This window comes from Syzygium oleosum, unplaced genomic scaffold (assembly GCF_021117445.2).
Source record: "Syzygium oleosum isolate NSW1041296 unplaced genomic scaffold, Sole_v2.1 Sole_v2.20, whole genome shotgun sequence".
Taxonomy (NCBI): domain Eukaryota; kingdom Viridiplantae; phylum Streptophyta; class Magnoliopsida; order Myrtales; family Myrtaceae; genus Syzygium; species Syzygium oleosum.
In genome coordinates, this window is record NW_026607504.1 from 2,418,521 (window position 1) to 2,434,732 (window position 16,212).

At 43.3% G+C, this 16,212-nt stretch overlaps 1 protein-coding gene across 4 annotated transcripts; it reads right to left on the reverse strand.

Moving 5' to 3' along the window:
- Positions 1-10,367: 10,367 nt before the first annotated feature.
- On the reverse strand, positions 10,368-15,794 carry LOC115683977 (uncharacterized). 4 transcript variants are annotated; one of them, XR_004006070.2, is made up of 11 exons: positions 15,338-15,793; positions 15,003-15,245; positions 14,263-14,424; positions 13,689-13,798; positions 12,936-13,044; positions 12,203-12,358; positions 11,971-12,086; positions 11,736-11,902; positions 11,391-11,521; positions 11,156-11,318; positions 10,368-11,005 (listed from the first exon to the last, which is right to left on the reverse strand). XR_004006070.2 is itself a non-coding variant. In XM_030608646.2 (11 exons), the coding sequence occupies exons 1-10, from the start codon at positions 15,701-15,703 to the stop codon at positions 11,211-11,213; spliced, it is 1,668 nt and encodes a 555-aa protein (XP_030464506.1). In that variant the 5' UTR covers positions 15,704-15,794; the 3' UTR covers positions 10,368-11,005; positions 11,205-11,210. The 4 variants fall into 4 exon arrangements, 2 of the variants coding, with proteins under 2 accessions (XP_030464506.1, XP_056176634.1); XR_004006071.2 differs by having other exon boundaries at positions 11,102-11,318; XM_030608646.2 differs by having other exon boundaries at positions 11,205-11,318; positions 15,338-15,794.
- Positions 15,795-16,212: the final 418 nt, after the last annotated feature.

Genomic DNA, 16,212 nt, shown 5'->3' on the forward strand with positions numbered 1-16,212 from the left:
CCGTTACGGGACATTATACAAGCTGCTCGGGGAAACAGTGACTGTTGGTAGCGGGTTCGTTTCTGAAGAGGCCAAGGAAGATGGACATGAAACGTCCATGCTGTGGCATCAGAGGTTAGGGCATATCGGTGAAAAGGGACTGTCTACCTTAGCTTCAAGTCAGATGGTAGAAGGAATTCCAAAATGCTCTATGGGTTTCGGGTTCTGTGAACACTGTCTCCATGGAAAACAGAACCGAGTTAGCTTCCAACACACTGGTACAAGAGCAACTGAGGTTCTCGAGCTGATTCACAGCGATGTCTTTGGACCTACTCCGACTCCATCTATTGGAGGATCCAGGTACTATGTATCATTCATAGATGATTTTTCGAGATATAGTTGGATTTATTTTATTAAAAGTAAATCAGATGTATTCGAGAAATTTCGAGAATTTAAGGTTTTGGTTGAAAACCAATTGGGCAGGAAAATCAAGGTCCTTCGTACAGATAACGGAGGTGAATTCTGTTCGGATAAGTTCGAGCAATTTTGCGTGGATAATGGTATTGCAAGGCAGAAGACGACTCCATATACGCCTCAACAGAATGGGGTAGCCGAAAGATTAAATCGGTCACTTATAGAAAAGGCAAGATGCATGCTGAGTTGGGCAGGTTTGGGGCTAGAATTTTGGGCAGAAGCTGTAGCCACAGCCAGTTATTTGAAGAACCGGTCACCGACTTCATTAGTGAAGGATCGTACACCATATGAGGCAGTATTTGGGAAGAAGCCGAATCTGTCCCATGTTCGGGTGTTCGGGTGTGACGCATATGTTCATGTACCCAAGGAGAAGCGGGGGAAGCTTGACAACAAGTCTGAGAAGAACATATTTGTCGGATACAAGGAAGGGGTCAAAGGCTATAAGCTGTGGAATCCAGAATCAAAGACCATTGTATACAGCAGGGATGTTGTCTTTCGTGAATCACAACCCCAGGTTAGCACACAGAAAGGTGATGAGCCCAAGAAAGTGGTAGTGCTTGAAGAAAGTCCTATAACTGAAACTGTGAAGATGATTCCACAAGGCACACTAGTAGAGTCTGATTTTGAATCTGAGCAAGGGGACTCGGTTAATGAAGTCGAGGATGCAGATTCAGATGAAGACCGATATAGATAGCATGCCGGCTTTCAGGAGATCGACGCGGGAAAGAAAGGTACCACTTCAATACTCACTTAGTGCTTTGAGTACGTTTCATGCTTTGAGCATTACCGGAGATGATCCTAGTTCTGTAAAAGAGGCGAGATCTATGGATGATGCGAATCAGTGGGAGCTCGCAATGATAGATGAGATGCAGTCGCTTGATAAAAGTGAAACATGGAGCTTGTGTAAATTGCCTAAGGATAGAAAGGCAATTGGGTGTAAATGGGTGTTCAAGCGAAAGCTGAAACCGGATGGGACTGTAGAGAAGTACAAGGCTAGGCTTGTAGCCAAGGGGTACTCTCAGATTGAGGGAGTTGACTATGACGAGATTTTCTCTCCCGTGGCGAAGTTGACCTCGATACGGTTTGTTCTGTCCATAGCAGCTGCATATGATCTTGAGGTAGAACAGATGGATGTAAAGACGGCATTCCTTCATGGGGACTTGGAGGAGGAGATATATATGAGGCAACCAGAAGGCTTTGAAGTAAGAGGAAAGGAGAATTTAGTGTGCAAATTGAAAAAGTCTTTATATGGGCTGAAGCAGTCACCGAGGATGTGGTACCAGAAGTTTGACACGTACATGCTCCAGCTTAATTTTGTGCGTTCAAATTCTGACCATTGTGTTTATGTGAAGAGAACGGGCGATCAGTTTGTCATTCTCACGCTATATGTGGATGATATGTTGTTGATCGGGAATAGTGTGAAGATGGTGAATTCCGTGAAGAGTTTGCTGGCCAAAAAGTTCGAAATGAAAGACTTGGGGCCTGCAAATTTTATTTTGGGCATGCAGATTAGGAGGGACCGTGAGAAACGGAAGCTGTGGCTAGGGCAGGAGAAATACATAAAAGAAATATTGAAGAAATTCAATATGATAGACTGCAAGCCTGTTGGTACCCCTATACCTTTAGGGACCAAGCTATCTGCGGAACAATGTCCAAAAACAGATGAAGAAGCTGAAGAGATGGCCCGAATTCCATACGCGAGTGCAGTGGGTAGCTTGATGTATGCTATGGTGTGCACGCGTCCGGATATAGCCCAAGCAGTGGGAGTCTTGAGTCGATACATGTCTAACCCAGGTAGAGAACACTGGAATGCGATCAAAAGAGTTTTCAGGTATTTTCGTGGAACTTTGAATTTTTCTTTATGTTTTGAAGGTACAAGGAATGGAAACATGCTTGATATCGTAGGCCATGTAGATGTTGATTGGGGTGGAGATATTGATAGTAGACGGTCCACTAGCGGATATGTTTTCACATTGTTTGGTGCTGCATTGAGTTGGATGAGCAGGAGGCAAAGCGTGGTAGCGCTTTCTTCTACTGAGGCTGAGTATATGGCTCTTACTCATGCTGGAAAAGAGGCCGTATGGTTACGGCGGTTGTGCTTGGAGCTCGGTTTTGAGAAAGGTGCCATAGAGGTGAGATGTGATAATCAAGGGGCTATTTATTTAGCTAAGAATCCAGCATTTCACTCACGCACAAAGCACATTGATATACAATATCATTTCATCCGAGAAAAGGTAGAGAAGAAAGAGGTTCGGCTTGTAAAGGTCGACACGGTAGAAAATAGTTCTGACTTCCTTACTAAAGCCGTCACAGGTGCGAAGTTTGAATGGTGCTCTACTGCGATTGGATTGAAGAAGAATGATATTGGAAAGGCCCTCATTTGCACGAAGTATCCACCAAGTGGGAGAATGTTGGAGTTGGCGAATACTTCGGGGACCCTTGTTTCTCACACCGGGAACGCCCACGTGAGCTTAGGGAAATTGAAGTGTTGTCCGACGACACGTGACCCATGCGTGCGGAATGCGGGGTTCGGGGCAGCGCCCGACACGGGTGCCCCGCTGCCCGGTCGCGGGCGGGGTTCGGGGGCGCCCCGGCGGGTTTCCGCCGGTCGGGGACGGCCCCCCGCTCGTCGGTGAGCGGGCGGGGGCTCGGGGCAGCCCCCGAAACCTCAACGGGTTTGGGCTGGCCCGTATGGTGCGAGATTAAGAGATTTCATATAGGTTTAGGTTTTGGGCCCGTTTGGGGCATATATATATTTTACTCGTTTTTTCGATCATTGTAACGAGTTGAGTGGCGTAAACCGAAAACATAGTGAAATCTCTTTGCGGGACGTAGCCCTAATCGAGGGTGAACCTGGGTAAATTCGTGCATCGTCTATTTTCTCTGTTTTCTGCGTGATCGTTCTGTTTCGGTTCTCGATACATCCCTTCAAAGATATGACCAAAACTCTCTTTGTACAAATTTCACAAACTTTGTGATCCGGATGTGTTACCGAGAGATTGACATTATTTCGCGCAATTAAAAGAAGCTCTTGAAGAATAATGTTGAAGGTTACAGGATTCGGATCTCACATTGATGTCTTCTCTCTTATTGTGCTTTGAAAGTTCAAGGATGGTCAAAAAAATGCATCGGACCCTCTTTGCCTTTGACCGAAAATCACAATAGATGTTCGAGCCTTCTCGCATATGACATTGCCATGTTTTATTCTACGAATCACTCGAAACCAAACAGCATAAAATAAGCATCGATCAATTCTCTATTCGAAGAATCAAACTTTCCATCATCTCAATGTTATGTGTCGTTATTTGTTTGCAAGCTATGTACACAAAATCCATCGCATTGGCTCAAAATTCTCCTCAACCGGTCACCTTCCTCCTCTTCAATTCTCTGTGGTACATACACGATTAGCTACGGTTCGCTCATCTCTGTCTCTCCATTGATGAAAACGATAAACTTGGGATCTCTAGTATATATAGAATCAGTCACTAAAATTGGAGCTCGAGCTTGACCTCGTGAAGCGGTCGCTCACTTGGCGAGTGTACCTAACGACGGCCTTGGCCCACCTCTTGATCTCAGCCTTCAACTTGTTCGAGTCAACGTCGAGCCCGCTGGCTTTTCAATGTTTATCTCCATGAACGAGAAGCACCTGTCCGTGCGCCTCTTCTTCGCGACGACTGCATCGTTACTAGTACCCATAGCTTCAGAGGAGGACACTCTATTGCTGGCGTTGAGAGAGAGGGTCTTCTTAGTGAGTATGGCGGATTTGCCGGCCTTCTCTCTGTTTAGAGAGAGAGTTTTCTTCACGGACATGGCGTCGGAGGCTCTTTATCTTCTTGCTTTTCTTTCTTATCTTCTCGGCTTCTGGGTTTTGTTGAATGTTTTAGAGAAGAAGAAAAGAAAATGGTGATGATGATGGAAGTAGATACAAAGCTACAAAGCTTCGGCCAGTATTGAAGATGATGGGATGATTTTATATTGGCTCGTATCACATCAACAGCGCGTGCACACAAGTTATTTCCATTGACTTGACTTTTCAAAATTGCACCACATTGGGGTTAATGTTTCAGACAGAATTCTTGATCTAGTCTATGTCCATGTAAAAATATATACAGTATTGTTTGATCCCGAGATTACTCAGTAAGACGGGTGTCTGAGTTTTACAGCTTAATGAACTCGAGATCTTCAGGTTAAATCACGACTCGGTTCCATTCTTATCAACTTATTAAGGCCGAACCTAGTTATAAAGCTTCTTCTTTTAATCTTTGCGTATCATCATCTGCCCTCTAAAATTCAGTAATCTCTGCTAGAATGATAGCTGGTGAGGAGATTAATGTGGATGTCGATTTTTGACTTTTGCTAAAATCATGAGTTGTCGGGTAAAACGTAAAACCTCCCAACTTGCGCTACTTGGGGCCTAAGCCATCAATAAATCCTCCCAAACATATTCTGGATTCTCTCTAACAGAAAACAAAACTTTCAAGAATAGATTCTTGGAAATTCGATTGCATAGCTGGTGATAGACAGCACCTCGTCGAATCTTATTATTAGCATCAACTTTCTATTTCTTCTTTGACCATCAATTCTAGGAAATTGCCCATGTCCTGAGACGAACTCCAACATCCTCAGCCATGACTTCATTTCATATGCTTTAGAAGAGATGGACCGGTTGATATAGGAGTTGCGTGACCCACTTCTTCTCCACAAGCCGCTGCTGCGATGACAAAAAATCGACTTCATGCAGATTCGACTTTCCAATAGTTGTTTAGTTTAGTGCAAGTAGAAGGCCATTCATCGCGATCCATAAGGTTTATAGATGCAACACAAAAGAGGCCGAAGGAAGCAAACATGCGTTGAGGCTACCCCTTGTCCATAGTGAACAGCACTTGTGTTTAGGGCCGAAAGGAGGAGCTGTAATCGAAAAGTGTGATTATGGCCAAATACTCCCTTTTTCAAAATGATTACCAGTTCATAAGCGACTTTAACAACGTTTTGTACATCAAACCACATCTAGCAGTACTTCCTTTCAAACCCCCCGGGGTGTCCTCACTGCTAGTGCTAAACATTTGACATAGCCATTTTTTATTAGGGTACGAAAAGAAAAGGGAAAGCATGTCGTGATATGATCACTATTTTTAACACTGAGCTGAAAATCCAGGGCCCCCATTATAGAAATTGACTCCAACTTCCTCGAGCGGGTCCACATTGAGCAGTAAGTCATAACATGTAGGTTTAGTCACATGCACCTTGAGATTCTCCGAGTCTCTCTCATTGAATTTGTCGTCAACGAATTTAAGACCACGGAAATAGGATGCCTTTCGATAGCCTTCAAAAGGGAAATGGCCGCTCCCCATTTGTGTTAACGTATGACGATGATCCTGTTCTTCGTTGACTATCTCTCCGCCCTAGTGAATTGCATTGGCGTGGCCACTTAGATAAGTGGAGATTTTTGGGCCAGTATCCTACCTTCTTGTCCTGAATGTGCAGCCACCAATCTCTAGTAGCTTGATCCTGAAATATAATTTTTTTTTTTCAGAAGACAGAAGATTCAGAAAATATCCCATGTATATTTACCTAAGAGATTGTTCCATTACCTTCTTTATGGCTATAGTTATGTCCTATTGCTGTCCACCATAGGTGGAAACTGGTATAAGTAGAGAGCCTGGTTTAAATCTGCTGCCTTCTAGTAGTCTGAAACCGTCGCATTTGAGATCGTAGCAGCCAGTATACTGATAGCCATCTCTCTAAAGTTCACCCAAGAAAAGCATGTCAGTGTTTGATATGTTTGTAAAAGTTTGGTGAATTGTAAGCGCTCAAAAGGGTTAAGAACTCACGGTCCAATATATGAAAATCCTTGCCTGATTGCGGGGACTAGTATCGACCTATAATAAAAACACAAATCACTTATCTTCTATATCTACACACATTTAAAATGTCAATCATGCTAAAATCTTCAGGTTCGATCAATGTAAGTTCTTACCAACCATCCGGCCTCCACGGTGTTCAAACTCTCTCAGGGATCTGCTTTGAGCCAAATTTGAGAGAAACTGACTGCTGGAGCCATGACGGTAGGATTCCACACATTAATTGTTGCTTTAGCTCCCAAGAAGGTGCCTTTTGCTCTAGACTCGCGTGTCACCGGCATGTCTGCGTTGACTGCTTGTTGGATGTCCGACACCTGTTGATCGTGTATCTAAGCGTGTCGTACTCGTGTCAGACTCGTGTCGGATGCGTGCCGGACTCGTGCCGGACTCGTGTCGGACATGTGTCGGACTCGTGTCGAACGCGTGTCGAACGCGTGTCAGTGTCGGATGCCAGCATGGCGGCCTCCAGAACGTGTTGGTGCTACCTAGATTATAGCTATCTACGTAAATTACGGGAACGGACTATTACGAAACAATTCCATTGAAACACAGGATCGATATAACCTTCATTAATAGTCCGTGTGAATTACCATTACCACTATGAAGAATATTCTTCTTTTAGAAAATATGAATGTAAATCGCAAAAAGACTTTGCACGTGAAAAGAAATGTTCAGAAAATTGGTAATCGAAAGGAGAAAGGAGATAGGCATCAGGGACTTATCCTTTCCCTTCCGAAGATGGAAACATAAACAGGTCGAGTTTCACACGAGTGGGAAATTACTCATTTTTGGAGTGGCCGTCTAAACGTCACTTGATGGCCGCGTAAGAAAAACTAGGGAACAGACCTCAATAGTAGTTTTAACAATGGTTGGAGAGCTTCACTTCAAGCGCAAGGGGGAGGGGGAGCTTCTCCGAGAAATCAATGACGATTATATCTACCCGCGCTGCACAAATTAGCGGGAACAGATTATTACGAAACAATTCCATTGAAACATGGGATCGCTACGAATCAACAACAGCTCCCTGAATTAATGTAACGCGAGAGAAGTAGTAGGAATAACCCCAAATTTTTAAACAGCCAAGCATGCTCCTGAAGATGAACTCACAGTCTATTTCCGGTAATAACTTCCGACATCCAAAGAAAGAACACTGACCTGTTCCGTTCATTTTCCCGCCGAACAGAGAAGTAAGAATCCTTAACTGTGTCGTCGTGCTCTCACATCACCCTCCTCGGAGTGATCTAGGCGGCTTGGCTTGGTCCAAAGGCCCTGACGGCGACCAAGCCATTGTAGCTCTTGAGAACAGGACTCGCCAGAGCGGAGTTCGGGACCTGATAAGCCTGGGAGACTGGTGAGGCGCGTGTACCGGCGGAAGGCAGCAGAGGCGGAGGCTGTGGTGGAGGGAGACGGACGAGGAGAGCCCAGGGGGGACGAGCGCCGTCCTAGCCCTGGCCGAGCTACATCGCCTCGTCACACACCCCTCGTCTTTGCAGGGGTTGGAGCGCTCCCGGAGGAGCGAGAAGAGAAGACGGTGGCGATACGGCATCGCCTTGCACGGTTCGACACAGTTGGGCCCCGATCCAATCGGGCTGGATCAGGAGGGTGGTTGATATAACGGTATCATCACAAGCGCGCGATTTCGGACACCAGGGACGGAAAATCCGGTACCCCGTAGTAGAAATGGACACTATACGCACCAGACTCGGTCCTCATTGATGTGTAAATCCGTAGCATTAGGACCTCGTCGCGTACTTCGTGACATTCTCCGCATCTCTCTCTCGTCGAAACCGGCATCGATGAACTTAAGATCGCGGGGAAGAAGGGCGCCTTCCCGAAGCCTTCGGAAGGGAAAATGGCCGCTGCCCATTTTGCGTCGCTGTAACGGTGACCATCTGGTTCTGTATCGATTATCTCTCCACCCCCACAAGTATTTCGGAAGCGCCTCCATCTAGAGAAGTGAATATTTCTCCGGGCCGGTATCCAAATCGACATTCGCGATGCGCGGCCGCCAATCCCCACTGTCTTGATTCTGAATTTTTTCGTCTTTTGCATCAAGAGATAGAAGACTGAAAGTACGTGCATGTGTTTCTTTTGAATAGATAAGTTCTGGCGAGCAGAAGGAAATGGAGACACAGTCAGGAATAGGCTATGCATTTCAGCCTCGAGGTTGCTTTATGTCGCCTGAAAAACGGTTCTCAACTTCTCATCACCTTGATTATCGATACATATATGTCATGTTGCTGTCCACTGTAGATTGAGATAGGTTGAATAAGAGATCCTAGAGAGCGACGTTACGATCGACTTGCACGAAACCCAGGACGCTCAATATTGTAACAACCGGTGCCTTGATAGTCATCAGCCTAGAAAATCCATCCAAAATAGACATGTTAAGTTTTGGTCCTGAATCTTGCAAGTTGTGAGTTTCAAAACTATTAAGAACTCGCGGTCCAATATACGAAAGCCCTTGTCCGTCTGCCGAAACTAGAACCTGTATCTACCTGGAACAAATAAAAGAAGAGAGAGAAAAAAGAAAGTTACTCACCTTCACACACACGTTCAGAGTGCTAATTATGCCATGAATTGCTTGTATAAGATATTATCAATACATGATTTTACCGTCCATCCGGCCTCAAGAGTATTTGCATCATCTCCATGGCCAGATGAAAGCCAAATTTGGGAGAAACTATGTTCCGAATCTTCTACCTTGGGTTTCCACACATTTAACTGATGCATTTGCTCCAAAGTTGTTGCCATTGGTCACAGAAACAACAGCGTACCATCCCATATACAGCAGACTCACTAGGGTGTGCATTGAAGGCTGTGTAAACATGTAACTATAAAAGCAAACTCAAAATCAATGTGATGGTAGTCTTAGTTGCGTCTGGATTGCAAGTACTTCATGTCCGGGAGCAGCACTGAATTCATACTGGCTCTGAGAATGTCTCTTCACTTGGGGAGCAAATGGTATGACTCCATGACCGTTGGTACTTTCGCGGTCTCCTTCTGATGGGAAATGTCTCTTCGGGGCATTCTCCATATTTCCGCCAAGCCTAACGAAGAGCGACCTCCTAAATGTTCTGCTCCATTTTAATTTCAGATGTAAGCTTGGTTTCATCTATAGCCAAAAATGTGCGAGCTTCAACTTTTGTTCAGTAAACTCGGTAAAAATGCCTGAGAAAGGACGAGTACCACAGGCCCTGTGTAAAACATTCCAAGTTTCATTGACAACCTGATAAATTAGAACTACCCTCTCTAGCAAAAGTTTTGACTAGTAACTCAGCTGATACTAGCGAATGAAATGGGCCAAAATGAGGAGGAAAAAGAACCCGGATTGTGCGATTCTTGAGAAGTGGATGATTAAAGGTGGGTTGCTTGAAGATATCAATACAATCGATCGCTTCGCCATCTTCACGACTCTGCAGGATGATCTCACAATCTTAGTCCTTCATTTCCGATAGTTCATCCAAGATAAAAGAAAGTCGAAAAAGAGAAATGTGGAGTAGCAACAGGCAGTGTTAAGAATGACCTCGATGGTTTTTACTGCTCCTTACAGGCATACACCAAGATCTGTCCCTCTTATCTGATACAAGGAGCCTCATTAGAGCGAGCCCCACTGCTCAGCGTAGTCACGGTGATTATCAATAAAATCACCCGACGGGTAAAAATTTCCGACAGGGCTTGCATTTGCCAGTGCAGAACAGATTTCTTGGAATTGAGAAAATGAGAATCCTTAGATGTATCGAGTGTCCTCACCTCGAATTCTCCTATCATATAGTATCCAATATTCCTTCGAAAAGATGGAGTCGGGTTCTAGTTACTCCAGGGTACAGTGTTTCTCTAAGCGTAAGTGGAATTGGAATGGGAATAGCAGCCATCAATACTTGTTCTGCACATGAAAAGCAATTAACGTCCAAGATGGGCTTTCCGCGCTCATTTGGTTTCCTTCTAGTAGATGAGATTAAAGGGGGGACGTGATTTCCATTAGCGTATAACCTCATTCTAATGGCCACATGGATGTCAGATTTTTCATCCTTTAATTAAGCAGTCAACAGATAGTTAAATCACCTTGAGCACAATAAGAAATTGAATAAGATATTAAAAGAGAACATCCTTATTGAGAGATTCTCGAGAATCGACAGATCAAAAGTGGGCTTGGAACGCTCCCCAAGAAGGGTCCAAAATTGATGCTTAATTCCAGGGTAATACTAGAGAGAAGCTATTAATAAATTGCTGGATTAGTAACAATCTTCTATAACTCGAGTAATCCAAACTTGGTGGTTGCAGTTGTTTCAATTGAAGATCCCATAAGACTTGTTGCGTCTGTATATGTCCTCTTCCTGGTCAGGAGAGGCATACTGTAGATGAAAATCCAGGACACCCGTGATAAGAATGGACTCCATATGCACCAGAGGTGTGCTCGCTGATCTGTAAATCATAGTATTCCGGTCTAGACACGTACTTCTCAGGATTCTCTGCATCTCTCTTGGTATATTTGGCTCCGCCGAATTAAGACTGCGGAGAAAGGATGCTTTTCTAAAGCCTTTAGAAGGAAAATGGCTGCTCCCCATTTGTGGTGTCGTCTGATGACCATCAGGTTCTTCATTGACTATCTCTCCTCCCAAACCAATTGCACCAGTGGTACCATTTAGAGAAGTGAAGATTTCTCTGGGGCCAGTATACTACATCCACATCTGCAAAGCGCACCCACCAATGTCCTCCAACTTAGTTCTCAAACAGTTTTGTTAAGACGAATTGAAAATCTGCATTTCCTGAAGAAGGAAATATACTTCTTCTGAAAAGATGGTACAGAGAAAACCAGGGTCGTCTCCTGGAGAACATACTTGCTGCGAGAGATCTTTGTAGTTTTGCAGTTGAGAGAACACCAACAACCTTGGATCAACAGAGCTCTAGTAGGCACACACACTCGATGTGAGGAGTGTGTGGGAACATGTCTACTGGCTGTACACTTTTTAATTTGTAGCACCCTTCTATGTTTTGCTCTCTCTGAAAAGACACAGGATTAAGCGATAGACAGCTAAGAAAAAGAGCAGCTAGTGGGACGGACTCGATACATACCACCCCATGACAAAGGTACTCGAGGTCGCGTGCACAAGTAGCTGGATTACAAGATACATAAATAATTCGCTGAGCCTTGAGCTTCAGCAGAAACTTAATCAACTTCAGGTGCATGCCTGGCCGATTTGGATCTGCAGTATTGATCACAGTAAAACAGTGGGAGAAGAATTATGTGTACTTACAGAGAAGCTCTGCTTAGCTAGTGAAGTTTATATACCCACAAACATTATCCAAGAAGATACTACTTGTTTGCAGAGAACACAAACACCAAAAAGAAATTGTAGATGTAGAACCATTGTTAAACCAACCAACAAAAACTCGATTGTAAAAATTAAGAAGAGATACCTGAAATGACAATATCCGGTTTAGGGAAGTTGCTGCCAAAATTTTTGTCGATTTTATTGAGATCTCCTTGGATAAATGTTGCGTTGCTGATACCATTGAGCTTGGCATTCAGACAAGCGTCAGAGATGGCCTGAGCAACAACCTCATAACCATAAACATGTCTAACCCTGAAAAAGACAGTCTCAGATTGGTCAAGTTCTTTTACATAATTATCACAATGGACAAATATCTGTACCTTCTGGCAAGTGTCAGACCAATGGTGCCTGTTCCACAGAATAGGTCTAGCACAATTTCTGAGCCATTTCCTCTAAGACCCGCACACTCCTCAATAAGTTTATATAGAACCTCAGCCTGAAGTGCACCAAGTCTTAGCGATTTTCAAAGAGAACAAGAAAAAAACACAAAAGACTTTTACAAGAGAAATGGAAGCTAGTTAGCAAAACACTGAATTGATCATGTGTTGATACCTGCCAAGTATTTGTTTGGAAAAAGGAATTGGCAGAAATTTGAAAAGTAAGCCCTCTCAATGTCTCTGTGATGGTAGATTTCCCATACAAAGTGTGTTCCTCCTCTCCAGCAGATGTATTACCCACCGAAGTATTCACATTGTTAACAACACTTACCTGCCATTTTAAAAGTATAAACTGGCTTGTATTAATAATCTTAAAACAAATTGCATAGACCGTTAAACAGAAAACTTGGCGCCAGAGGAAGGGCCACTGAATGCTGTTCTAGCCTAATATTTACAATGAAAAAGAAAGAATGCAGAGGAATGTTGACTCTTGCTTTCAACAGGCTACTCTGCCACTAATTCAGTTTAGCATACTATTTAAGTATTTTAAATAACATGAATTAGTTGATCTCTTTGAACTTCTTCTACATGACTGAAAAAGAAAATCCAGTCCATTCAAAGTAAAGAAATCCAACGACAGAAATATGTTCAACCATTATCACTGGATACAATTGTTTAGGAATAATTTTGTTATCTGATCAAAACTGACCACCTGATAGGAGATGTTTATCCAGTGTGTTGGCCATGGTTTTTAGCAAACTGGATGCTCTAAACACTCTAAACATAATTCACCTAATGTTGGAAAGTTCCTCTACTCAACCTAATAAAAGAACCATGAAATGTGCTCATTAGATTAGCATAGAAATATGACCCAAAAAAAATTAGCATAGAAGAGTTCGCTGACAAACCACTTCAGGGAAAGATGAAATTTTCTCTACTAAGGGTTTAAGCAACTCAGGCTTGTAAGATGACGTCACAAAATTAACCATGACCTCCGGCTGACCAGTCTCAATGTCCCTGAAGATACATGAAAGCTAATAAAGATAGGGAAACCAAAACAAATTACCATACAGATAGGATCCAAACACAAGGAGAGTTTTGAAAAACTTTATGATAAATATAATTCAGACAAATTCACCGAATTGCAGATGCATTTCTGTGGAAACTAGAACCAACTTTTGCGCTTAACTGGATTCCATGGCATGCAGCTATCTGAATAACTAGATAATGGAAGAAAAGCTATTGTCCACACCCACCCATAAACAGAAAAGAGAAACTTCATGAGAAGTCATTGCATTAATTGATTGTCAGCTAATAGAAGAAGAATAATTGGGAAAGGAAATGTAAAATTAGGGTTGCAAGCAAACTGATCGTATCACTCCTCTATCTTCCAAAAGGAAAAACATCTCTAAGAGCTGTTCCTTGGATGCGAAAGAGAGCATTTGATCTCCCAACAACGAAAAAGGGTATCATGCCTCAATCTAACTGAGAATGCAGGTAAAGCTTGGACAGTTTGTGCTCTCCCGATTTCTTTATTGGCAATCTCATCATTCATAGTCAATTGACTGTAAAACAATTATCTTAAACAACTAACTATGGCATGCTTAGATCCTGGTCACAAACTATCACAAGTGAAAAAGCTTTTACACCACAGCCCCTACCTCCCAGTTCTAAGCATTAGATGCTTGAGAAATCCAGCATGAGAGTGGACATCATAAGGAGACAAACCTAGTTGGGGATCTCTCCAGCACTCTTGTATAGCTGCAAGAACCTACAAGCAGAAATACAAAAAGGAAAAGTTGTCTTTGAGCATTAAATAAAGAGTTCTTAAATTTTGTTTGTTTAATCAACAAAACGAATCTCAACAGTTCAAAGCAAATAACCACATGAAAAGCAATTATTAAAGTAGGAGCTCAATCACAAGAGAGATGCAGCAACTGTAAACTTATATCTAGGCAACTACTTGGAAAAGAAAATTTGCCCCTAGACGAGCATAGAAAGGATATAAATTGCAAGGTGTTGAATGTTTTTTGTCGGATAAGAGTTGTTATAAATTCATGTAAATGTCTCATTAAGTGTAGAGCTGACAAGTCCCTTCTGGCTAGAGTTGTAAGTGAATTTAATTTGCCCTTTCTAAAGTATGCTGTGGCTTCTTCTCACTTTATATTTGATTCAACAATAATGATTAATCATATAAAAAATCCATTTTAAGTTTCAACCATCTTTGTAGCATACCTTGTTAGCAGGGTCACTTTGTAGTAAGCACTTGTTGACATTCAGGACCTTATCAAAGAAGCCAGGTGCATGCAGTCCCAAAGCATGTTTATCAGTATCATCGCGATTCTCTTCAAACAACTCACGTGGCAACCATCTTTGAGAGCCAAATGAAAATTCCATCTGTAAAAGTAAAAAGTAATAGCACAATCAGAAGATCACGGAAAGAACAAAGATTCACTCAGACATGGAACAAGGTTTTTCACAGTTTTAAGTGATCAAGATAATGATATTGCGCACATGGCGCACTAACTTTATGCCAAAACTTGGAGCCCATAAACTTCGTATTAGAAAAGAATAACTGTGCCGCCCAACAACATTGTTATGGTTTGAAAATTACACACACACCAACAGAGCATGGCATTATGATCATTGAAGTCGAATTAAAGGTTGCATCAGCAGACCACAGCTCCCAATAGATGGGAAAATTAGGACAAGTCACAAGCAAGGAATCCCAATTTCATGAAAGTTACAGCTTGAGAAACAATTTCCAATCATTGGATGGGCTTATACGGTTGCTGTTGCGGTCCAACAAATTTTTTTCTTAACACAAAACTCAGACAACCTTTACAGTTCTTTTCAAAGCAAGCTGTTACTTTATCCATTAGTTAAACACTAATTTGAATTTAGATGCCAATAAGTCACAGAACATGTCCAGCATTATGACAAGCGACAAGAAGGGTGCAACATCTACTACCAACCTTGTTCCTATAGTGGAATTGAACATCGCAGGGAACAATGGGCTTCATCATTGCGGGGAACTCCGGATCATTACTGGGAAATTTCCCGACATGAACGATCAACTCTCGGACCTGTTGCTCCTTGGCTCTGACCTGAGCCTCGTACGACAAGCTTTGCGTCTTGCAACCTCCGCAGTACGAAGCATACTCACAGGGGGCATCCACGATGTCCCAGTGCGGAGATATCGTCCTCAACTTAGTCACCTGCACGTTTCCAGACACGGCACGTGAAGAAGGTAGAACTTCGCAAAACTTTCCAAGTTGAATCTAGCGAGCTCAGAAACAAGCAAACAAACCTCGGCGTAATTGCCCTTCTTGCGGGTGACGCGGCCGACGAAGCGCTCGCCGGGGAGGGCGCGGTCGCAGAGGAGGACGAAGCCGGTGCCGGAGGCCTTGCAGACGCCCTTGCCCTTGTAGGCCAAGCTCTCGCACTCCAATTCGAGGGTCTGGTTCCTCTTGGGGAAGTAGGAAGTGGAGCCGGCTTGCTGTTGCGGCGGAGGAGTGGGGTCTTCGAAGGAGGGGGCGGCGGCGGGGGCGGCGGCGGCGGCGGTAGCGAAGCGGAGGCGGCGGAGACGGAGGAGGGGGCGAGGGGAGAGAGAGGTCGTGATGAACTTGAAGGAGCGAGCGGGGATGGCGGCGGCGGCCGCTGCGGTCGGCGGCATTGAGTGGAATGCGGTGGTGAGAGAGACTGCGAAATGTTCTGTTTTTACGGAGGGACGACGGTTTGAGGAGGAAGGGAGGAAGGAGAGGGGGATAGAGGGCATTTTCGGTAGTTCACACGCCAGGAAAATGCGAAGCCCGTTTAGAAGGAGGCCGTTGGGCATTTCCGATTTATCCAGCAAAAAATGAATAATTTAAGAAAAAGAAAAGAAAAGAAAATTAATATAAAAAAATAAAAGTCAGAAAATTAAAAAAAATTTGAAAGTGACATGTTTATTATTCACTTAAGTTTGTTGGGTAATCCATTTGTAACCCATTTAATTCCCATTAAGTTAATAGGCGATCCATTAATGACCTATGTAAGTCTACATTTAAAACTAATGATAACTCATTTATAATTCACAATCATTAAATATGGATTAATATATGAGTTCTTGACCCATTTACCACCTTTACCCGTGACAAAGCTATCGAAACTAATATTTTAACTATCAATAACCCAAAACTGATT

What these genes read in the sequence shown, in the direction of transcription:
- LOC115683977 (XM_030608646.2), bottom strand. Translation starts at nt 15,703, where the DNA reads ATGCCGCCGACCGCAGCGGCCGCCGCCGCCATCCCCGCTCGCTCCTTC. An exon ending in TTTCATCTTTCCCTGAAGTG is followed by an intron (nt 12,359 to 12,935) that starts GTTTGTCAGCGA and finishes TTAAAATGGCAG; the next exon opens with GTAAGTGTTGTTAACAATGT. An exon ending in GGTCTGACACTTGCCAGAAG is followed by an intron (nt 11,903 to 11,970) that starts GTACAGATATTT and finishes TGTCTTTTTCAG; the next exon opens with GGTTAGACATGTTTATGGTT.